At 40.2% G+C, this 25,349-nt stretch overlaps 1 protein-coding gene across 2 annotated transcripts in view; it reads right to left on the reverse strand.

Moving 5' to 3' along the window:
* The window catches only part of NRPD1B (nuclear RNA polymerase D1B), a 309,428-nt gene that overhangs the window by 128,867 nt on the left and 155,212 nt on the right, over window positions 1-25,349 (reverse strand). For both annotated transcript variants that reach the window (XM_089428292.1, XM_089428293.1), the window contains 2 exons: window positions 670-736; window positions 355-473 (listed from right to left, as the gene is read on the reverse strand). In XM_089428292.1, coding sequence (XP_089284418.1) covers window positions 355-473; window positions 670-736 — 186 coding nt within the window. The remainder of the gene's footprint in view (window positions 1-354; window positions 474-669; window positions 737-25,349) is intronic.

A 25,349-nucleotide genomic window follows, 5' to 3' on the forward strand; every position in this document is an offset into this window, starting at 1 on the left:
TATCTTGTGATCCTATAATTGAAAGATTCCTCAATCAAAACTTCTCGTTCAAATAACTTACTTGATTGACATCATCATGAACAAAACCTTAATAAGTACATCTTGAACATTTACTCAAATCCGACTTCCACTATACATTTAGGATTTCCAGTATGCATCTGACCGTGTTACACTGTATCTTGCTAGAAATAAAGGGAATGCAACCAACAAATATCTTCTAATGATATAAGGGATAAAAAAGGGAGAAATCACAAGAAAACCATTTGTATGCAATTAGCATAAAAAAAAATATAATTTTCCAAGACCGTCATTAAAGTTGTTTCAATTTGCAAAAGCCATGGACATTGTGTCTACCAGACATGCAACATAAGCTTTTCCCGCAATTCCTTTAGTGGATGTGCATCCTTGATTATATGTGCATTCAAGTTACGATGCAATGTGCGCAATAACAGCTTTTCTGCCCGCAATAATCTCTGCAACACAAAAATCAATTACAATTTCACGAAAACATAGAAACAAATTTTCTTACTCTTATAACATTTATAATACAAATATCAAATACACTCAATTTCATAAAGAACCAATCTTTAGAATTGAATCAATACACATAATTAAAACAATAACATTTAACTTAAAACTCAAGCATGCATGGAACCCAAGTATTATCACCTTATCAAGTTGTATATGTCCTATTAGCGGAGCCCTGAGTAAAGATTCCTGCCATCTGCTTTGGTATCTACAACATTAATTATAATTAGTGAAGTTTGAAGAGGGTTCAAGCGAGAATAAGAACTTCTATAAGTTGAAAACGACTAACAGGGCAACACATTGAGAATGATAACTAAAATATTTTCAGCAATACATATGTTAACTTTTTCTGCACATTTTCAGTAATATGTTAACTTTTCAATATAAGTATTGTTACAAATGTAATTTGACAATATAATCATACTCCCTCATCCCGGATTAGGGATATTACTTGATCCCAAAATGTAAGATTGCTATTGCTAGATAATTGAGACCTTTGGACCTATGTAGGTCAAGTTCGTGTTCAAGATCAATGACCATGACGTTTGACAATATAATCATATTCCCTGATTCCGAACTAGCTATAGTACTTGATCCCAAAATTACTTGATCCCAAAATTTCCTGATCCCGAACTAATCATATTCCCTGATTCCGAACTAGCTATAGTACTTGATCCCAAAATTTCCTGATCCCGAATTATCTATAGTACTTGATCCCAAAATGTAAGATTGCTATTGCTAGTTCATTATGACCTTTGGCACCTACTGCAAGTTCATGTGCAAGTTTGGTAACCATAAGGTTTGACAATGCAAAACTATGTGATAGAATTGGCATTAAGTTGAAGAAACAATATAGTACAAAATTTTCATATATATGTATAATTTCATGCCTTAATTAAAAACATATGATGAAAATGAAAATTACATGCTAAAATGGAACATAAATTTCGAAAAGCCCATATATTTTTAAAACTTTAGGGGTATAGATTAGGTTTTATAAATTAGGGTTTTATTCTCTATATATAATTTGATGCCTTAATTAAAAACATATAATAAAAATGAGAATTCAAGGCCAACATTGACCATATATTTCTATATTTCTTTTTTTAGGCTAGGCAAATGGGACCACCCACAAGGGATTTGAACCGGTGACCTATCACAAGGAGTGTCTTAACAATACACCCATTCACCATCAAGCCAAAGCAAGCCAAAGCCCAGTAGACACACTGAATATATATTTCAAAAAGTCCATATCTTTTAAATTAGGCCAACATTGACCATATATTTCTATATTTCTTTTTTTAGGCTAGGCAAGTGGGACCACCCATATCTTTTAAATTAGGCCAACATTGACCATATATTCTATATTTCTTTTTTTAGGCTAGGCAAGTGGGACCACCCACAGGGGATTTGAACCGGTGACCTATCACAAGGAGTGTCTTAACAATACACCCATTCACCATCAAGCCAAAACCACGTAGGCACATTGAACATATATTTCAAAAAGTCCATATCTTTTTAAATTAGGCCAACATTGACCATATATTTCTATATTTCTTTTTTTTAGGCTAGGTAAGTGGGACCACACACAGGGGATTTGAACCATATATTTCTGTATTTCTTTTTTTTAGGCTAGGTAAGTGGGACCACACACAGGGGATTTGAACCAGTGACCTATCACAAGGAGTGTCTTAACAATACACCCCATCACCATCAAGCCAAAGCCCCGTAGGCACATTGAACATATATTTCAAAAAGTCCATATCTTTTTAAATTAGGCCAACATTGACCATATATTTCTATATTTCTTTTTTTAGGCTAGGCAAGTGGGACCACACACAAGGGATTTGAACCAACAACCTATCACAAGGAGCGCCTTAACAATACACCCATTCACCATCAAGCCAAAGCCCCGTAGGCACATTGAACATATATTTCAAAAAGTCCATATCTTTTTAAATTAGGTTTAGGTTAGGTTTTATAAAGTAGATTTTTTTTCTTTTTCCTTTTAAGATTTGCATTCGAATAAATTCACCTTGAAATTTCCTTTGAAGGTTGATTTCCGCATCAAGTTCACCTTGAAATTTCCTTTGAAGGTTGATTTCCGCATCAAGTTCTAGTTAAAAACAGCTTCAAGTTCAACTCTAAATTCAACTTAAAATTCAAGTTGAAGTTGAAGTTCAGCAAATTTCGAATTTCAAGCTTGAAATTCATTGAACATTGTGACTAAAACTGAGAACATGACTAAAACTAAGAACAACAAACCACGTTGAAATACTTACGTTATTTGGGTAAAAGTAACTATCGTATTTGTAATAAAAGAAATGAATATGCCTTAAATATAGACCCTTTAATAACTACTATAATACAACAACAAAGCTATAAATGCCTTCTTTTTTAATTCAAGGAAAATATGCACAACACCTAAAAATAATTAGGTTACTTCGTAGCCAAAAAAATTTGCACTTTCAAATCATCATTTCAAAATGTTGAATGTGCAAACTTCAAACAAGTTAACAACCCTTATTTCTACACCCATTACACATGAGAAAGAGAGATGCATTTATATTGTTAACAACCAATCTAACTCATCACTTCAATCTAACTCAACACCATTAAACTCTAACCACAAGATTAAAGGAACTACAGAGAACTTGAAACCCCAATAACAAACCCACCCCCACCCATATGATTTATCCCACCTGTGATCTTTCCTACCTCGCAAACAAAAATTCTCATTCTAATCCATCCAAAAACTTTCAAAATTCCTCAAGTGAATGATGATTAACTTTATTAATTATCCTGTGTCCTAGGGGGAAACTCAATTGGTCACTGAAGTGTTGTGAGGTCATGCAAACTAAGAGATCCAAGGTTCAATCCCTTGGTCGTGTTCTAGTCTACGTAGAGGACAGGTCATAGGCCCCCAAAGGCATAGTGGTAGCGGCCAGAATAGACCCCATGTCACGCAAGTACGAGACTGACCCAGTTGCAGAGGAATTTGGGCTACACAAACAAAATTAAAAAACTATGTTATCCTCTAGTGAAGTCTCACTAGCATGATTGCTTACAAAAAGGAAAATATTCACATAGTGGTAGCGGCTAATGTTTCCCAGTTGCATTTGGGCTACACAAACAAAATTAAAAAACTATGTTATCCTCTAGTGAAGTCTCACTAGCATGATTGCTTACAAAAAGCCTCAATGGAAAATTTTAGGGGCTAATATTCACAGGTGGGCTAATTTTCCATGATTTTTCCAAAAAAAGGATTTGCCAATTTCCATTTTTTTATAAAAATGATTCGCCCAAATTTTACAATATAAAATTATTTTCCCTTAAAAATCGCCAAATTATAGAGGGTATATATAAAATCATTATAAATTTGAATAATTTTACAAATACATCAATAAACATTTTATAGTTTTCATATTAGAGATTAGTGAGATTCGTTAATGTTTTTGAACTTCCAAGATAATTTTCCATCCTTGAAATTTTCCCTAAGCCTCATTCTATAAGGTGACCCACGTTCGATAGTCGAGAGGAGACATCTAAAATCCGACCATGTCAAGGGTCGATGTGGCCAAGGCCAAGTGTCCTCCACATGTGATTTTGATTACTTAAATGTCCCTGGGTCATAGTTTCATAACACAAGCTAGGCCCACAAATCACAAACAACTATCAAAGAACAAAAATGCAATAATGCAATAACAATGCACATTGTATTATCCACCCTGTTCAGGAGTGGAGAAAACTCTTTAGACAACTTGAGTTAAAAGCCTCCGAGAAAACTCTTTAGACAACTTGAGGGAAAAGCCTCCTAATACAACTGGAAAAAAATATAGAAGATAATTGGTATTCCATTGTCACACATCGAACATCACACAATAAATTATAGCTTCATAATCCTAAAACCAATTTAGCTTCATAATCCTAAAACCTATTACCAAAACCATTGGAATAAATTTGTATGTCCCACTCCAAGATAAATGTGTATTCATGCTCATAATGCTAATATGTATTATGAATAGTAACCCTAATCTTAATAGACCCTTGGGAGTTTACTACATTTATAGGGAAATTCATAACAAATTGCCCTCATTTGATAAAGTTTTATGACAAAATTTTCATAAAAAAGGTTCATCGAATAAAACCTTAAGCCAAAGTCCCATATAAAGGTGCTAACCCTACCTTAACTTCTTATAGTTGAGTGAGCTCATGGTGATTTTAGAGCATGCTATTGGAGTCAGCACATAATAATAAATAAATAATTGTATTGACTAGCCCACATATTTTGTTATATTTCACTCTAAATCTGTTGGCGAGTTAATATTTTGGGTAATTGTATTGACTAGCCCACATATTTTGTTATATTTCACTCTAAGTTTGTTGGCGAGTTAATATTTTGGCTAAGAAGTTATAGATCTATTATTTTATTCAAGCGGTTGTTAAGATTTTGTCCTATATAATAGACCTCTCCCTCAACCTCTCCCTCATTTCTATCTTGAGGAGAGTAATTGGAAGAAAGTAGTCTTGCTTTGCAAACTATTTGTAAATATTGTCCATTCTTATGTTTTGTTGAAGGGATACTTTGGAGATATGTTTGCAAATAAGTTGCACGAAACATTTCGGTGTTTCCGAAACGGGTACGTTTAGAAACGTAACCTCTCAAAAATGGAAACGCAACCAAAACACCGACTGAAACGTCATATATATATATAACACATTATCTTGCAGGTCGGAGGTCAGAGCGGCAAAATGGCGAGCGAGAGTGCTAGGGTTTCATACGCAGGCATCACGGGTGTGGGAGTGGAGGCTACGGACAAGCCCAGGGCCAAAGGGAACAAGGATTCCAAGTATGTCGAGTCTGAAACTTGGCATTTTTCTCCCTCCAGATGGGCATATGTATTATTGTCTATGTTGGGTCGGCGACAAATATTTTGGATCGCAGAATACCGGATGCAACCTAAAGCTAATGTACAGGAATCCGTGGCGGCCACTCTGATAAGAGCCATCGATGTTAATAAGTTGTGGTTTCAGATAACACATTTCATTAGGAATGGTTTTGAGCAATGTGGGATGGCGGTAGCTGAGTGGGTATTTGCGGATCTATTGCTCCATTACAGTATGATCCTACGCGGCCACAACAGATCTATACTAGTTGGAGTGTAGCGATCAGAAACCCTCCATTTTTCCCAAAACCTCTGTATCACCGACCTGCTGGCAGCGGTAATGGGGGAAAGGGATTCTATGCCAGCCTGCTTGCACACTGTTACAGATGGGGGTTTACACTCTGCGGCGCTGGGCCTGCTGGACACTGAGGTAACAGTTACACTACTCTTGCCTCTGGATTATAACACATACACGCGATCTTCATTAACTGAAACAGAGCACCTGGAGAATCTGGCGATCATGGGGTTTTCTCCTGTCAAGCATCCACACAACGTTTTGCAAAACAGAGTACTTGGAGCAGCATGACAATGCAAACCTCGGGTGGAAGCAAATTCCCCACACTTGGTAAACTTTCATCAATTTCAAGTTATTATTAAAACCCCTCTGGGGTCGTCTTTTCTGGTTTGGGTTCTTGAAACTGATAGTGTATTGCATTTGAAGTATCTCATCTCCCAGCATATTGGATATCCTGCCAGACTACAACTTCTGATATTTGGGGGCAGAGCACTATAGAACACTAGACTCCTGAAGGACTACAACATTATGTGAGTGTCCACCATAACACTCAACCTGAGGCTGCAAGGTGGAGTCGCGACCTCTAGTAAAACAAAACATTCAGAAGGAGGAATTGGAAATAGTACAACAAAAACCAACGAAACACAACAGAATCACAAAAATGGAGGACTTTCTTTCAAAAATATCCTACAAGGAAAAAACACACCTACAGCAACATCAAAGCAAGTTGGAACTGAACCCAGTCCATATATTGTGGAGCAACTGAATTATATTCCAGAATTAAACATAGATATACCAGAAACAAATATTCACTATAATACTTTTGAATCACAAGCCCTAATCTATCGATTCAATTGTTTTTGGCCAAAGCTTGTTGAGCTCTTCCATTGGATTTTCTCAAACTAGACTGCTCACTGTGAAATACACCTATGCTCAAAGGGATTTTTCATTGTCAAATTCCATTCATCCGAGGCAAGGGACATTATACTACAGGAAGGACCATGGTTTTGGAGATCCATGGGCCTCTTCATCACACCTTGGTTTCCGGAATTCAATGCTAATACTATGGTTGTTTCCAGGATGCCAGTATGGGTTCGGCTGCATAATCTCCCATTACATTTTTGGGATCAACAAGTCCTTGCTGGTATCGGCAACTCCATTGGGCAATATATCAAAATGGACAAACAAAGACTAGAGGAAGGAGTGTACACTTTCGCACATATATGTGTGGAAGTAGATCTCAGCAAGGGATTATCGAATCGCATACTGCTGAAACACAAACAGCAGAGCTGGACACAGATACTTGACTATCAAAACACAGCATTTAGATGCAGAATTTGTAGGCAAAAAGGACACCTACAAAACTCATGTTCGGAAGCCAAAAAATATATACGACGAAAAAAGAAAACAAGTAAACAACCCAAGGGTTAGCAATTCCCTCCCCCCCCCCCCCCAATGACTCTGATGAGGAGGAAGTGGTTGTGGAAGACCCCATACCCAATGAAAATAACCTAGCAAACAAAGAACCAAAAGCACAAGAGATAAATCCACAAGATCCTATGGAATTACAGTCGGAAAAGATGCTAGATGCAAAGGACTCCAATGGTGCAAAACGACTACATACACCAGACAATTCAGATTCTGACAAGGACAATCCTCGACTTGATGCTTTCAACTCACTTGCACTCATATCTTCGATGCCGACTCAAGGGTAGTGGCACAAGGTTGAGAAGAAGAAGGGGAGAAAAACATGACTCTCCCCATTTTGTACATTAGTCCGCTTATTTGTACTTTGGTTTGCTTTCTTTGAACCCCTTATCAACAGTCTTTCGACTTCCTGATGTAATGTGTTTCAACATCTGCAACATGTAACTTTGTTTTCATTAATAAAATTACGATTTTTCCAAAAAAAAATTTAAAAAAACACATTATCTTGCAAGTAAAAATGGAATAAGACCCATTAGATGACAATTTAAAAGGAAAACCAAGTCTATATTAACTCTCATAGATGATTACATGATGGTCGTGTTTCGGTCGAGTTTCTGCCGAGTTTTGGAGTTTCGACTACGGATACGGCCCGAAACGTCGGGTTACTAAAAGTTTTGTGCAACATAGGTTTGCAAACTATTTGTAAATATTGTCCATTCTGATGTTTTTTTAAAGGGATATTTTGGAGACATGTTATTTCAAATATAATAGGAGGAAGGAGATAACTACTACAAGACCCAAAAAAGTAATCATGCCATGTCGAAAGAGACCTGTAAAGGTATAATTCATTTTTTCCTTACACCCTATGATTATTTTTGCCTTATTGTTGTAATATTTAGGGCTTAGTGTTGGTTTATGTAGCTTGGATAGGTGTTCTAGTCTCAGATTGTGTCTACAAGGTTAAGGAGCACTGGCTTACTTCTTCTCCAATATCCAAAAAAAAGCTTCTAAGGAAGAGTGAATTAACTAGAATTAATTATTCAGTTTATTAATTCTCACGAGTCTAACTTAGGGAAGTGACTTAATTAATAAGGAAAATGAGGTAAATTAAATTTCCTCTATTGGCTTCTAGGAAAACTATTTTTTTTAGAAGTCAAAAAGATGTTAGCCCTAGATCAAGATTAGATCATGGTCGTTGATTTCTCAATGAGAGATTATAAAATAAAATCGATGGGGCTTTTAGAGAACATCAGTGAAAGATCAAGACACAAATTTGCAGTGATAGCAAGGGCGCAGTGATAGCGTGAGGGCATCGGCAGATTGAGATCAACAGTGATTGGAGACAAGATTGTCAGAGGAGATTCATCACATCAATTTCTAGAGTTTATGGAGACCAATTCTTATGTCGAAAGGCCGAGTTTTCCTAAAGGCGTGAGTTGCCTCAGAGAGACTGATTTGTCGAGCAAGGAGATAATTTGTCAGAATGAATGATTTGCAGAGTGAGGCCAAGTTTGCTCACTGCAGTAGAGTTCTAAGGAGGCTGAGTTGATTGTCCCAGCAGTGCGAGTTTGCTAGAGAGGGCCATGTTACCCTAACCCACCATTTTGTGGGTGATATCCCTAGGAAAAAAAATTTCTCCATGATGGTCCTCTGCCTGCAGCCACCAACTAGCTCATTGTGCCATTTCTACGCCACCTAAGCCAGCCATGTGTTCCCTCACCCATTTTTCATGATTGTATGTTTGAAAGTGGGCCTCCCAAAACCTAAAGGTATGCCTTGTCATTTTGTGATTGAGTATTTTAGTTTACTTGTCACGGAAACTCTCGGGCATGGAATAATGGGGCGATTTGCCAGAAAGAGTGTACCAGGCCTGTGGTCTTGTCCCCAAGGTCTCTTTTGGATGTTAACCTTGGACCTTAGTCTCGTGGGATCTCTTTTATTGACCTTTGGGCTTTAAGAATGGTACTACATGGTAAACCCTGATTTTGGTTGCGTTGTCCCACTCCTCAATCCACATATATCACCCTCTTTTGTTCATTACAATCCCATTCATCACTCCTCCCACCTGGGTCCACATTCCTCCACTGGGTCCACAAAGGGTCATTAACCCCCTCCCCTTTGCCCTCACCTTGGGTCGAGGCCTGGAACAATGCCCAGAGGTCGATGCAAAAGAAAAGAAAAGAAAAAGCATAATTGGCCACATTCAACAGAAAATTGTACCACAAAATGCAAAAGATGGTCCGAACAAACACATTTAGTGTTGGAATTTCCAAGTCTGACACGTTAGAAACCCTTCATGCACTTTACTGATTTATTCCTACCTACTTGTTCTGTTAATTAACAAGTTATTTACCATGTAAATATTGGAACTAAATACAAGTACATGCTCAACACATTACAAATCATCAACTGAAGGAAATAGAAACAAGCACACAAGTAACATCGATGTTTTTTGGACTAATGTCCCCAGGAAAACCCAATGCGGGAAAACCAGTGCAGCTATCTGAGGGTCTGATTTATTAAGCAGTTTTAGAATACAATCTGGGTGCCAAATCCGGCTCACCCAACAGAGAAAAATCTCGGCACTAGTACCTCTCTACTCGAAAGCAAATATTCTGACTAAAACCCCGGATAAACACTCTGGCAACTCCACAGCTCCAATCTGCCCCACGAAACCCCAGCATCAACCTCTAGGGACTGCGTCGACCTCTCTCTGGCCCAGCGTTACCCTAATGTCAACCCAATAACCCCTGCGTCAGCCTCTGGAGGCACTACGTCAACCCTCTGGCCCTCCACGTCACCCACACTGGCTCTCTGATGCACTGTGTAACTCCTGGCTGCCTCTGCGTGGGCCCTAACTGGCTCTGTGTGGCCTCTAGCTAGCTCTGCGTCCCTCTCTCCCGGCTTCTGCATTGATCCTCCCGGTACTGTTTCTCAACCTCTCTGCTTCTGTATTCACTACCCCTCGTTGTTGATCATTGATTCCATCTCTCTTAGCAAACCCTACTCTAAAGAATAGAATGACTGATCACTCTGGTGTGTTATCCAAGTGACCCTCATTGACAAATCAATAGTCAATATTAACTCCCTAATCAACGGCTAAGATTAGATCTGGCTTGATCCATGACTTTTGGAACATTGTAACACAATTTTATATTAATTCACATTAATATTTTAATTTCCCTAAGTTTAGACTTAGGGACTGCATTAAAAATATTAATTATTTTAATATCTCCCAAACTATTTAGAATCCGCCCAAACCCTTTCTGGGTATTAGAAATCTCATGTGCCTTACCCTCTCCACCAATTTTCGTGGCTAGAGCACATTCGATGCTACCCGAAATCAACACTCCCTCTTAGCAAGGATTGTGCTCTAGTAATACTCCTCACTGAGAATCACTTTGATCATTCGGCATCGGTCCCTGTGTTTGATGCTTGGCCCACTGCCCAACATCCTCTGCACTGCTGCATCCTGTACTGCTACCCATCTCCCTAGCACTGCTGCATCCGTGTTGCTGCCCATGGCCCTGCCACTGCTGCATCCGTGTTGCTGCCCATGGCCCTGCCACTGCCATTGTTGCATATGCACTGCAACCCCTCTCATCATGCTGCATCATGTTGCCCATAGCACTACCACTGCTAACTGCTACACTGCAACCCAGTTACTGAGAAGTAAGTAACTGACCTCCCAACTCTAACATCCCCCTCAGCTTAGAAACACTCCTGATGCTGAAGCTCCCTTTGTCACTGACAAGCAATGTTTTAAAACTCCGACTCCGACTCTGCAGAGGGTCGACTCCGATTCCGACTCGGTCGGCTCGAATTCAATGACTCGGTCGTTGTAGAAAAATACATTAAATATTTTTTTTTTTTTATAAAAAAACATTTTAAAGATTTTCATTCATGTTTCCAAACAAACAACATTAGAATATAGATAGAAGACAACATATGTTCAAAGTAGGCTCATGAAAATATCCATTATATCAAAATGGCACCCAGTGCACTGTCCAATACATATATGATGATGATATAGAGATCAAAACAAAAACACATAACCAAGGAGGCTAGAAATAGCGTTATCCTCCAAAATAGATTGTACGTCATCAAGGAACTAATACAAGGGTCCAAGAGTGTTCCTCACTCCAAGAAAGTCCCAAATTGCATGTGTACATCTTCAAAAGTGCATCCTCCACCATGATGTCATCTAGGAGAGATCCTATGTCACCCTTTTCAAGCATGTGAGTGACATGGCACCCCTAAGGGTAAGCATTGGCATCAAAGAGGGATGTGCTAGCCCTCCTAAGTCATCTCAATGATAACCATCCTCATCTGTGCTTTGGAAGAAGGCACCATCCACCAAAATAGGGTCAAGGCCAGCGAGGGGGCATCTTCAGTCCATTTGGGCATATCATCAAATAGTCCAACGTGCAAGCTTTTAAGTTTAGTGTTTTAGCATTTGGAGGCTCATCAAGGGGTGTAGCATCACGTGGAATCAACTCAAGGCTTGATACTCATCTTTGGAGGGCCAAGGTTGAGGCCACAAAGTTGGGTTTGCTTTAAGAAAGGGGCAAAGAACCTAATGGAAGGTTTTGAAGAAGAAAGAAGCTATCCCTTAAAGAATCTCTACTACATATGTGATACCACCTAAACACACCTGTCAAGATCAAGCGAGATAAAATTATTTAGACACAAAAAACCATTAAAGTATCATCGTGAAAACCTTGGAGTCCCCCAAAAGCAAAAAAAAAAATTAAAAATCGTTGTTTTTTAATTCACGGGCCGTTGTCATCCAACCCGGCTGAGTAGGCTCGAACTCGGTCGAGCCGGCCATGTTATTACCTAGACGGCCGAGTTGTTAGACAACTCAGCCGGCTCGGTAATAACCCGACCGGCAGAACCGGTTCACTGGCCGAGTCGACCCGGTGAGGCCTTGACTCAGACCAACTCGGTCGAATCGGTTCTAAGATGGCTGAATCTTAAAACACTGCTGACAAGTGCTCCCTCTCTGACCTTTGCGCTGCTGCAACAACTCCATGCATCTCGCACCGTTGCACACCTCTCTGTGCCATCCTACACTGGTGCAACACTCTCGTGCCTCTCGCATTGTTGCAGCCTATTAGCCTCGCGCTGTCCTAGGAATCCTACATTGTAGCTCCCTTTGTCGTTCCATCCGCATCTGCCTCTACTAACATCGCCAGTACTGCTACTCCTCTTCGGGGCTCCCGTAGCAAGGTCTAATCCAAGAGGTTGGGTACCTCGAGGATCCTACCCCTCATCGCCTGTAGTCTGCCTGACTACAGCTCGATGTCTCCCCACTTCTTCTGAAGTGGCACTTGACCACTCATGGCACAATCATTGTCTGTCTCCACTTCCTTTTCTCCCTTGCTGGCACTGCCTTGGTGTTAAATTTAGGTATGTTCTATGCTAGAGCAATTTATTTCAATTTCTTTTCCACATTAGCAATCACATCAGCATCAAGTAAACTGCAGATAGAACATAAATATAAATCGCAGAAGACAAGCCAAGACAAGAGGACACAAGATGTGGCGCTAGCCAGGGACAAACCCCACAATGTGGGGAAACCCTTGATCAATTCTTCTTTTATGGTCTTCAAAGTTCAGGCAGAGAAAGTGAGAGAGATAGTACATTTACAATAGAAGTCAATCACTTTGACTTTTGATATTGGCATGAGATGAGATCAGTTGAAGACATATTTGCTTCAACTGATTCTCTAAGGTGACTTGTTCACCTATCATAGTGTTGCATCTCATCTATTTGCTGCACATTACCGTGTGACACCTTGTTGTACTATCACATGTGTTGAACCTTGATGACTGAGTTGCTCTCATATTCATGCTACTCATCATGCTGCATCTTCCATGGTCTTATTCATCATCAAGCTGCCCATGCTCATGATCTCATTCATCATTATGTTGCCCATGCTCATATCATCATGCATCATTATGCTGCCCATGCTCATATCATCATGCTACTTATTATGCTGCCCACGATCTCATATGTCATGCTGCCCATACTCATATCATCATGCATCATTATGCTGCCCATGCTCATATCATCATGCTGCTTATTATGCTTCCCATGATCTCATACATCATGCTTCCCATACTCATATCATCATGCATCATTATGTTGCCCATGCTCATATCATCATGCTGCTTATTATGCTACCCATGATCTCATACATCATGTTGCCTTTCTTCGGAGATAGATGCTTCGGCTGTTTTGGCAATTCCCGGCTTTTCCCACAGTTCCGACTTTTCTGGCGTTTTTGGCTTTTCCGACAGTTCCGGCTTTTCCGACTTTTCCTTAGGATATCTCCTCCTACTAAAACCCAAAGACAAGTAGAGAGAGGAAGAGATCCAAGTGTGTGTAGAAATGACTTGAGTCCTCTTCTATTTATACTAAAACGTAGAGGTTGAATAGACATGACTATTGGGCTTCTGAGCCTACATAAGTTGCTGGCCGACTTAACAATTTGTCCATAACATAAATAAATTCATAACTTCATATATACTTATCGGAATCGGATGATCTTTAGATCAATCCTACACCTCTCAATGAGAAGGATCCAATAAAAATATCAGCTGCCATAAATAATATCACCCACATGGAGTTTGCCCCTAGTTGCCAATTTTAACACTTGGTCTCGGAGGCCTCTCCCTTACTCTTCTTCCTTGGACACAAGGTCGCCTAATGACCCAACTCCCCACAATGGAAGCATTTGACATTGAAGAGGTCCTTCTTTCGTTTCTCCTGCTTTCCCTCAGATGCTAGGGCAACATCCCCTTTCTCCTCCTCCTTAATTCTGATCCCATTGTCACTGCTTCCAGCCTTGCTCAGCCTTTTGATCTCTTCTTGGCGAAGAGCAGCCCACATTTCCTCTCAATTTGGAAGGGTCGCCCTACCCAGTATGCTCTGGACAAACACCTCCCAGTATTCTGAGACCGCGTTCAGGGTTGTTCTCACCATCAATTCTGTATCCGGCGTTGCCCCTATGGAAGTCAGTTGATTCCGGATCTCCTTCAATCGACCGAGGAATGGGTCAATCTGTTCTCCCTTCTGCATCTGGTATGATCGCAGCTGATTTTCTAGTAGCATCTTCCTCTGCACGAAAGTATGTTGATACAACTTAGTCAAGGCCTCCCACATCTCTTGTGTTGTGTTCTTCTCGACAATATGTGGTACAATATCATCCTTGACCCCATCAAGGATGATACTCTTAGCCCTCAAAATTGCATCCTCGTACCTGTCGTTATCAGTCGAATCCACTAGGATAGCTATCGTCCTCAAGACGAAATGCTTGACACGATTCTTGTCTAGTACGGATAAGATTCTGGCCTTCCAGACTACGAAGTTTGAGGCTCTGTCCAGTCTGTCTTGGTCTCTTACTCCGTGTAGTGCCATTTCGCTGCTCCTCTACTTCCCTCTTGGAAGTTCTCGGTATGACTCCTCTGAGCCTCGATTTCCAACCTGAAAACCCTTCTGCCAATGTCGAGATGCCTCTCTCCAATCGTCTGTGCAACTGCAACACTGATCTGGATTCCTTGGCTAGAAATCCACCTCGGCAACAACTCCTTATCCCTTGGCCTTGCCCTGTTAGGTATTGTTTTGACTACAGTACACCACCAGCTCCACTCTGCAACTTATCCACAACCTCCTAAACCCCAACAAACTGAAGGTTAGAGCTCCTAGGCTCTACACAATCCGGGCACCAGCGAATCAGCCTCCTCAGCCAACTGCATCAGCCCTCCTGGCCTCTGCGTGGCTCTGCATGAGCCTGCCTTTGCCTCCCTCAGTCTCTGCGTTGCCTCTTCCTGGCTCAATCTTAATGACGTAGGCACTGCGTCACCCCTTCCTTGCTGCTACTCTGCTAGGAACAGCTTCTATCACTCGGGACAGCTGTTTTTTGTTGCTATTGCTCTGTTCGGCTGATGTCCTCAGTTCTCCTGTGATCTACAACCACGCTCTGATACCATGTTGGAATTTCTAAGTCTGACACGTTAGAAACCCTTCATGCACTTTATTGATTTATTCCTACCTACTTGTTCTGTTAATTAACAAGTTATTTACCATGTAAATACTGGAAATAAATACAAGTACATGCTCAACACATTACAGATCATCAACTGAAGGAAATAGAAACAAGCACATAAGTGACACCGTTGCTTTTTGGACTAATGTCCCTGGAAAAACCCAATGCGGGAAAATCGGTGCAGCTATTTGAGGGTTTGATTTATTAAGCAGTTTCAAAATACAACCTGGGTGTCAAATCCGGCTCACCCAACAGAGAAAAATCTCAGCAGTGGTCCCTCTTTTCTGCTCCAACAGATATTTCAGCTGAAACCCCGGATAAACACTCCGGCAGCTCCAATCTGCCCCACGAAACCCCAGCGTCAACCTCTAAGGACTGCTTCAGCCTCTCTCTAGCCAACGTTAGCGCAATAATCCCTGCGTCCTGGAGGCACTGCGTCAGCCCTCTGGCCCTCTGTGTCACCATGCTGGCTCTCTGAGACACTGCGCAGCTCTTGGCTGGCTCTGTGTTGCCTCTAGCTAGCCCTGCGTCCCTCTCTCCCAGCTTCTACGTTGATTCTCCCGGTACTGTCTCTCTGCCTCGCAGATCCTCCCGGCATTGTCTCTCCGCCTCTATGCTTCTGTATTCACTGCCCCTCACTGTTGATCACTGATTATCTCTCTCTTAGCAAACCCTGCTCTAGAGAATAGAATGACTGATCACTCTGGTGTGTTCTCCAAGTGACCCTCAAGCCTCCTCTTATACTTTTCTCTCGTTGACAAACGAACGGTTGAGATTAAGTCCCTAATCAACAACTAAGATTAGATCTGACTTGATCCATCACTTTTGGACCATTCTAACACAATTTTATATTAATTCACATTAATATTTTAATTTCCGAACTCCATTAAAAATATTAATTATTTTAATATCTCCCAAATTGTTTAGAATCTGCCCAAACCCGTTCCAGGTATTGAAGATCTCATGTGTCTTAGCCTCTCCACCAATTTTCGTGGCTAGAGCACATCTGATGCTACCCCAAACCAACATTTAACACGTGGAAAAAAACCAATACATGAGCTCTAGCCCCTTCCATGGCCATCTCCCTAGTTCCTACGGGTCCTAGATAAGCCTCCTTTATCATTCAAGGACCCATGATTGTCCCAACCCCTAGTGGGCGATGAACTACCCCACCTTAAAAGGGGTATCCACTGCTATACTATACACATCATGCTCTCGTTCCCTTGAGCCCCGATGAGCCTCCTTTATCATTCAGGGACCCATGATTGTCCCAACCCCTGTTGGGCGATCAACTGCCCCACCTTAAAAGGGGTATCCACTGTTATACTTTACACATCATGCTCTCATTCCCTTGAGCCCTGAGCCATTAACCAAAGATAAATCATAAAATGCAAACAACATATGAAGAAGGGTGGAAAAATCAAGGTCGAGGTAACTTATGTACCAAGATTGCTCCCTCTGACACATCATTTACCCAAGTATGGGCTTCCCTTTCATTAGCTACCCTTGTACCATGGCATGTGACCCAGGTTTTCCCTTTCAATCTCCTACTCCATTCCATCACTTTATCACATGCCACCAATATTTGAGGGATGTACCATGGACATACCACCCCTTTTAGAAGGGGAAACTACCTAATAGTGTGTTTCGTTCACCCCGAAGCTTGGAGACATTCGCACATGCCAAAGCCCACTATGTAAGGGCATGTCATTATTAAGTGCCCCCCTGATTTCCATGGTTTGTAAACTTTTTTACTTGATTTCTTTAATGACTTGGTGCACTGTAGGGCAAGGGTACACATTGAATCTTACGTAGGGTTACAGATGGTCTCCATTTTGGGTTTGGTCTCCCTATACGAGGTCCTAACCCTCTAGAGGGCTACATTGGCACATGTAGGGTGGGTGTAGAGAGCCATGGGCCTCCACAGCAACAACATTCCATGGACCCCAAAGTCATTCAGAGATTGCTCGTGGTTCACCTATTGGACAAAGAAGATGCACCTGGTTCACCATAACCAATTGGCTCCACAGTTGCACCTTACACTTGATAGATGGTCCAAGATCTATATGATGATGTGGCATCACTTATATCATCATCCTAGCCCTTACAAATGGTCTATATGCATTCGATCTGTTGGGAGACCCATGAGGACATTTTGTGTGCCCCCACATCCATTTGGGAGCACCACAGGGTTATTACTTGGAGAACAAAGGGCCAGCCCCTTGTCCACTATTTTCGGAGTCCTATTTCACATTATGGCACCTATGGACTTGTTAATTTTAGGCAACAATGGCGATCTGTTTGGAGACCCATGAGGACATTTTGTGTGTCCCCACATCAATTTGGGAGCACCACAGGTTTATTATTTGGAGAACAAAAGGGTAGCCCCTTGTCCACTATTTTTGGAGTCCTATTTCACATTATGGCACCTATAGACTTGTTAATTTTAGGCAACAATGGTATGTTTTATGCTTTAGAGCAATTTTACTTCAATTTTTTTATTAACCCAGAATCAATATTCAGATTAGCAATCACATCAACATGATAGTAAAATGCAGATAGAACATAAACATAAACAGTAGAAGACAAGCCAAGACAAGAGTGCACAAGATGTGGCACCATCGACAAACCCCAATGTGGGTAAACCCTTGATCAAATCTTCTTTTAGTCTTCAATAGTTTAGCAAAGAGAGATAGTACAATGTACAAATCTGATAATTTATAACAGCAGCAACAGAACCCTAACCAGAAAAGTCAACGCTCGTCAACAAGGCAGACTTGACCCTGAGCAAATCAGTCAACGTCAGCCTTCAAATAGTAAGATAAAGCATCCCTTAAAAAATCAAATTCAGCCAAGTCAAAGTCTAGTCAAACAACCCACTTGCAGTCAGCCCTAGCTGCAGTCAACAGTCAACGTTTAGCCTCGATTTTTGTGCCCAGAAATACGGCCTGCCCAAATAGAGATAGCCCTCACAAAAAAGCAATCAAAGGACGTCAACACATGGTCAAACTGTCTAGAAATTCAGTCTCCTGAAATTTTGGCCTCCTGAAATTTCGGACATCGAGAAAGAGGCTCAGAAATCTGTACCCAATCAACGAGGAGAGAGAGAGAGAGAGAGGTGTGAAGATGAGTGTGTCCAAATGAGGTTAAGTAACCTTCTACTTATATGAAACATTGAGGATGAATAGACGTGACTATTGGGCTTCTGAGCCTACATAAGTTTGCTAGCCAACCTTGACAATTTGACCATAATCAAAATAAATTCATAATTTCATTTGTACATGTCATAATAGGATGATCTTTAGATCAATCCTACACCTCTCGAAGATAGGTATCCAAGAAAAATATCAGTTATCATAAATAAGATGACCCATGTGGATTTTTGCCCTAGTTGCCAATTTTAACAGGACTTCATTAAGCCTCCTCTAAGGCCCAACGACACATGTTATTGATCATTTGACCCTCTTGAGAGGCTTACTCCTTTATTATTGAGCTATTTGGTGGGCTTGTCACCAAAACTACTTGTTATTTTGCACAATATTTTATTCTAGTCGATAAATTAGGCCAAAATAAGCTAAGTCAAATTCATTAGACATTGTATAAATAGATGATGAGTTGATCCATTTTGTCATCATGACTTGGATTGATCATTCTCTCTTAAGATATTTTTGCTATTCTTTTTGGAGGACGAAATTGGATGGATGAATGACTTTTGATGTTTTGATATCTTCATTTTTGTCTTGGAGCTTCTATATTGGCATATGATGATGATTGTATATACTTGTTCTCACATGTAAGTGCTCTTTTAATGCTATGTTGTCATTCTTTTCTATGTCACATAAACAATGTTGGTATTTTCGCTATACTAGGCCGAAATTTTGCTACTTTTCTTTGGTGAACACTGAAAGGGTATAAATTTGTATTTTATTAGCATTGCATCATGTTATTGGCCATATTTGAATAAGTGAATGTTCCTAGAGATATTTCACTGAAATTTATCTTAATAAGTCATCACATATTGCACATTGAGGTATAAAGACCTTGAAGCAAGTTTCCTCATGCCCTAATTGTCATGTGAAATAGTTCTAGAGGCCTCCTTGACTAAATGAAACCATCCTAATCATTGGAATCTTCTTGACTCCATTCCTCCCAAAGGAATAGGCACTGGTCTTCCATAGGTGATCACCTTAAAGAATATGTTTCTCACCTTCTCCCTTTCTTTCTAGGCCTAGCCTACATAGCTCACCTAGGGCATCACTTATCTCAAAATCTAGCCATCCAAATACTTCGATTTTTAGTCCACAACTGCGCTGGAGTTTTCTCTAGAGGCCCTCCAAATTTGAAGCAAATCTGACAATGGCATCTCGATATATTGCAAGCCCTAGCTCGAGGACCATTTCTTGCCCTAGGTTTCCCTTCACTGGTGACCTCATTGGGATTATTGCATTAAATTCAATGAAAATTTCTCCTTTAATTCCTTTCTCCCCCTCAATTAGGTCAAGCACACCCTTGGTTGATCAATTCCATCCCCTTGACTTAATTTTGGGTGCACTTAGCCCGGTGTGGTCCCATAACATTTTGAAGATCAATCCACAAATACCACTTGGAATCCAAGTTTCCACAAGGATCTTAAGGGTTAGGAATCTCCTTGACAAGTCATATATTCTAACCCTAGCCCTTGGAATTCCCCTGAGCCCCTTCTTAGAGAGCCTTTCATCTTGCTTTCCAAGCAAGTAAGCCATACATTTGAGCCTCTCTTGTGAATAGGCTTCTAGGATCACCTTTCACCCTATCATTGATCCATTCATCTTCGAGATCCTCATTATACCGAGTCTCCTCCCATCGATGAAAATCTGTAAAGAGCCGCAAACCTTAGCTAAGGTGACAGTGGACTATCGCTCCATTATTGCCCTTGACCTAGTAGTTGCCCTATAGTACCCCCCTCCTAGGACCCCTGCTAGTTTGAGGGGTAACAAGCCACACATGTGGTTCGATTCAATAAGCCAAAGGGAGGTCGAATTGGATCAAAGGGACCCAAATCAACTTGTAGAAGTGGCGGGAATAATATTCGAGAGGTTTTCTAATTTAGAATAAATAATTGTAATTTCTCCATCATTTGGAGAAGAATTAATAAAAACACTGGCGTGTGTGTGCAATAATTTTCTCAGTTCCTATCGTTTATTTATTTTACATGAAGTTGCATTAGTGTTGTATTCAGTGTTTTTCGCAAATATTTTGGGGAAGACAAATAATCAATTGATAGCAAAATATTAACCAACAAACTGCGACAACTTTAAAATCTCATATTTAGAACATCAAGTTTGGAAATTTTGGGATTCCAAATCTTTGTTTTAGGACCACTTATAGATTTTCATCTTGTAATACTTTAATTACCCCCCTCCTAGGACCCCTGCTAGGTTGAGCGATAACAAGCCACACATGTGATTTGATTCAATAAGCTAGAGGGAGGCCGAATTGGATCAGAGGGACCCAAATCGACTTGGAGAAGTGTCGGGAATAATATTTAGAACATCAAGTTTGGAAATTTTGGGATTCCAAATCTTTGTTTTAGGACCACTTACAGATTTTCATCTTGTAATACTTTAATTACCCCCCTCCTAGGACCCCTGCTAGGTTGAGCGATAACAAGCCACACATGTGATTTGATTCAATAAGCCAGAGGGAGGCCGAATTGGATCAGAGGGACCCAAATCGACTTGGAGAAGTGTCGGGAATAATATTCCAGACGTTTTCTAATTTAGAATAAATAATTGTAATTTCTCCATCATTTGCTTAAGAATTTTTCTCTCTAATTATTTCTGTGAGATACATGCTGATTGGATTCCCAGTTTGGCATCCATGGATTGTACTTAGATTTCACTGTTGCATAATAATAAAAACCCTCGTTACTGCCTCAGTTTTCCCAAGTTGGGTTTTTTCAAGGACAATTTTCCAAAAATAACAGTGTCAATTTTATTGTCTATGTGCTAATATTTTCTCAGATTCCATCGCTATTATTTCGACAAAATTTTACTTGTAAAGGTTGCAGTGTGTTTAAACTTTATTTCGATATTTGTCGTAGCTGATAAATTCTTAAAATAATTAACAATTAGAAGAAATAATACATGTTTCTGCAATAGGATTACAGTTTCGAAATTTTCACAGGGCATGCCACTATGAAGTGTCCACTTGTTTTCCTTGGTTTCTAAGCTCTTTTACTCTATTACTCGAATGACTTGTTGTACTGGAAGGTGAGGGGATGCATTGGATCTTATACAAGATTGCAGAAGGGTCTTCACTTAGGGTTTGGTCTCCCTATACAGGGTCCGAGCCCTCCATAGGGTCATATTGGCACTTATAGGGTGAGTGTTGAGAGCCATGGGCCTCCAACATCGCAGAAAGCATATTGCCACTTCATGGATCCCTCAGCACGATTCATTGATTTCTCGTGTTCCACCTTTCGGATGAGGATAATGCGCCTGGACCACCATGCGCAGTCGACTTTACACTTGCATCACACACTCTGCAGATCTTCCAAGGCCCAGATGAGGATGTTCCATCCCCACTACTTTTCCTTTTAACCCCTCGAAAAAACCAATTAATTTACTAGGGTTACTTGGAACATTACCTTAGTTCATATTATATGTTCTATGTGAATCTTAGCCAAGCCCTCTCAAAGTCGAAGGAGATCCGACCGAAAGAGGCAAAATAGGGGATTGACATGACAGTGGGTGACAAACCCAAGTTCCACTGAAATTCTAAAACGTGGGTTTGAAATTTCATCACTTTAACATACAATTTGAGCAATAATGGTACCAACAATCTCACTCTCATTGTTTCCAAATGTTTTTACATGAGAATGTGATACCACACGGAAGCAAGAGGACTTTTGCCCTATGCATTTGGTGGATGAACACGTGGTACAACAAGAAGCAAGAGGACTTTCCCTTGTGCATCTAGGTTTAAATCTCACTAAAGTTTGCTTCGATAGGAAAAGGGGATCTTTATCCCCATACTAGAACACATGTGAGGTGCATGTAATGGGTATACTCCTCAATTTATATGATACTTGCAAGGTACCTGTAATATGCCAAATAGATAAATCTCTAACAATTCTGGGATATTATAAAATGTTTCATTTATTTTTAATTCCGTTGATTTTGAAAATTTGCGGCGATGGAATTTTTCACTAAATTGTAGAAATACTCAAAATAAGAAACCATGCCAATTTAGAGAAAAACAGAACAAATATTGGAACTCAGCTTTTTTTATATAATGTATGCTATTACAATAGAGATCGTTGAAAGAGAATAAGAAGAAATGAAGCACCAGTTGAGGATCTCAATGATCCTCACTCCAATTATCATTGAAGCTCCATGAAACTTCTTGATTAAGTTTCCTCAAGGAGTGTTATGCTTTCATCCAACATACACAATGGAAACCCAAGGGAACTTCGTTCTCCAAACCTCACTCTAACAAATGAACAACCAAAGTTCCAATGTTGCACGAAGCGGGAGCGAAGCGGAAGCGGAAGCGGGAGCGCGGAATCGTCATTTTCCAAAAATCTAGGAAGCGAAGCGTCCGCGGAAGCGTCTACTATATATATATATACATTTTTTATATTTTTTTGCATTTATACTCAAAACAAACATCCCAAATACCAAATTAATTGTAGAAGACATGAAAACATGCATATTTTTGCATAAATCAAGATAGATATGGCATCCATGATTCCATTGTAGTTACTAGTATGTACAACAATCATCTATATTCTAGCTATTACAAACATACATCAAATTTTTAAGCATATTATAAAACATAAAACATAGAGCATATTATGATTTATCTAGCAAGTGAGCAACTGTCAACATTTGTCATGTCCAAAATTCAAATAATAATGTTTACAAAATATGTCACTTGGTCACCGCCAAGCCAAAAAGGTTCAAAATTCAAATTCACAAGTCTACAAGTCTAATGAGTAATCTATGACAAAAAGTAGTAGATTGTGAATATATCTACTAATCTCTCCTCCTTCCACCACAAATAGAACGTGATGGCGGGCCTCCACGTGGTGGCAATGAAGAAGATGGTCCCTGTGTAAGTCGTGGCACTGAAACTGATGAAGAAGAACCCCCTGCTGTTGGTGTTGAACCATGGAACCTAGGAACCAAGGGACCAGATGGGGGTGGGGGTGGTGGCATATCAACACGGTCATCATCATCCTAGAATCGCTCAAAAAATTCATGCAAAACAAAAAAACACTAGTTAACAAAAAAATTAAAAACATGAATTAGAGAAATGCTTTATAAGGGAAAATTGGAAAATTCATACCACAATGGACATACCTGGATAAGAGCATCCTCTAATTGCTCTAGTCGCAACACTCCATCCTCCAAATTGGGCTCCTCTGGATTCTTGTCCCAAATCAACAAGTCTTTATTAGACTTTGCATCTTCACAGTAATGGGACAACAATCGCAAGTTGTAATGAACATAAACCAAGCTCTCTGCCCGGTCTAAATTCAACCTGTTCCTTTTAACACTGTGGATGAAAGAATAAGAGCTCCAACACCTCTCTGCAGAAGAAGTGTTTACCACCTGTGATAGCACCCGCAATGCCAAACTCTGTAGAAGTGGAGTACCCCCTCCATGCATGTTCCACCACTCGAGCAGAAAAAGTCTCTCGATCTTGAATTGCATGCATGCTCCCAAATGGACCAGTGTTGAGCGTATAGTTGCTCACCTGTCTCCGTACCAATGCAGCCTCCTCCTCATCAGGGATTAATTTACTCAATGCAGCCATATATTTTTCGTGAACCTCTCTATCTTGGTGTGGTTTTTTCCTGCTTCCCCCCCAGGTGCTGGTGTTGAAAGCCATGATGGATGATAGTATTTAGGTGTCAAAACATATGCTAATGCATGCAATGGAATATTTAGCATTTCCCATCGGTTTTGCACCTCTACACGAATATAATTGTACAAGGTGGTATCTCTAGGCTCAACAATGTCTTTAATCTGCCCCAACATGCTATCCATTTGCTCATACACCTCCCCAATTACTGGTCGATCTGAATCTGCAAACTTGATCATGTAATAAATTGGTTTGGTGAATTGCAAAACATATTTAACCTGTGACCAAAAGCAACTGTCAAGAACAGTGTCCTTGACTGCATTAGCACCATCTGTGTCAGTGTTAATTTCATCCCATGTTTCAGCACACACCAGATTAGTTAAAGCTTGTCTCACCCTCACTAGCCGCCTAAAGGTGAGGTAATAACTAGCAAATCTTGTCTTTGCAATTTTAAGCAATTGCAACTTGGAGTAAGTGCCATAGAAGTAGTTTACCCTTGTATGCCCTGTGATGAATTTAATGAGCTGCTTCCCTTTCCTGTAAACCTCAGCAATCCACCCACAATCTTTGTGTTTCACAATATCATGCATCAAAAGGTTCAATGTGTGAACCAGGCACCCAGACCAAAAGATGTGTGGATGAGTACGCTCAATAATTTTTCCTGCTGCCTTACAATTTGCTGCATTATCTGTGATCACTTGAACCACATTATTCGGACCAACATCTTTGATTGATTTCAATAGGAGATCTGCAATGTTTTGTGCAGTTGCACTGATGGAGGAGGAGTCATGAGATGCAATAAATACTGCACCACTAGAAGAAACACCAAGAACATTTATCAAATGTTGGTTTCTAATATTTGTCCACCCATCTGATACAATGGATACCCCAGAATCCACCCACTCATGTGTAAAACGTGTCAAAGCTCTTTGAACCTTAGCTTTTTCTCTTTCTAATAACACTGTTCTAGCTTTCTCATAGTTGGGGGCCTTGTATCCTTTTGGGGCTTCATTGATGGCCTTTACCATGTCATGCCAATAGGGAGAGCGAAGCACATTGAATGGTACACCGCAAGCACAAAGAAAACGGACTATCTTTCCATCCACATCATCCCTCCCAGCAACATTAAGGAAATCCCCTATTGTTCTTCTACCTCCAGAGGTTGCAGAAGTACCATGAGGAGATGGGCAACTACCAAATTTAGAGGTTGCACTTGATTCAGAATGAGTTTTTTGTTTCTTGTTTTTTTGTTGTGCAGCCATCTCTATTTGGATGTATTTTCTTCTTTCTTCAGTTGAAATGTTTGGGC

Source organism: Pinus tabuliformis, chromosome 4_2 (assembly GCF_031772625.1).
Source record: "Pinus tabuliformis cultivar Carrire ecotype Pingquan chromosome 4_2, CPIR1, whole genome shotgun sequence".
In the NCBI taxonomy this organism is placed as follows: Eukaryota; Viridiplantae; Streptophyta; class Pinopsida; order Pinales; family Pinaceae; genus Pinus; species Pinus tabuliformis.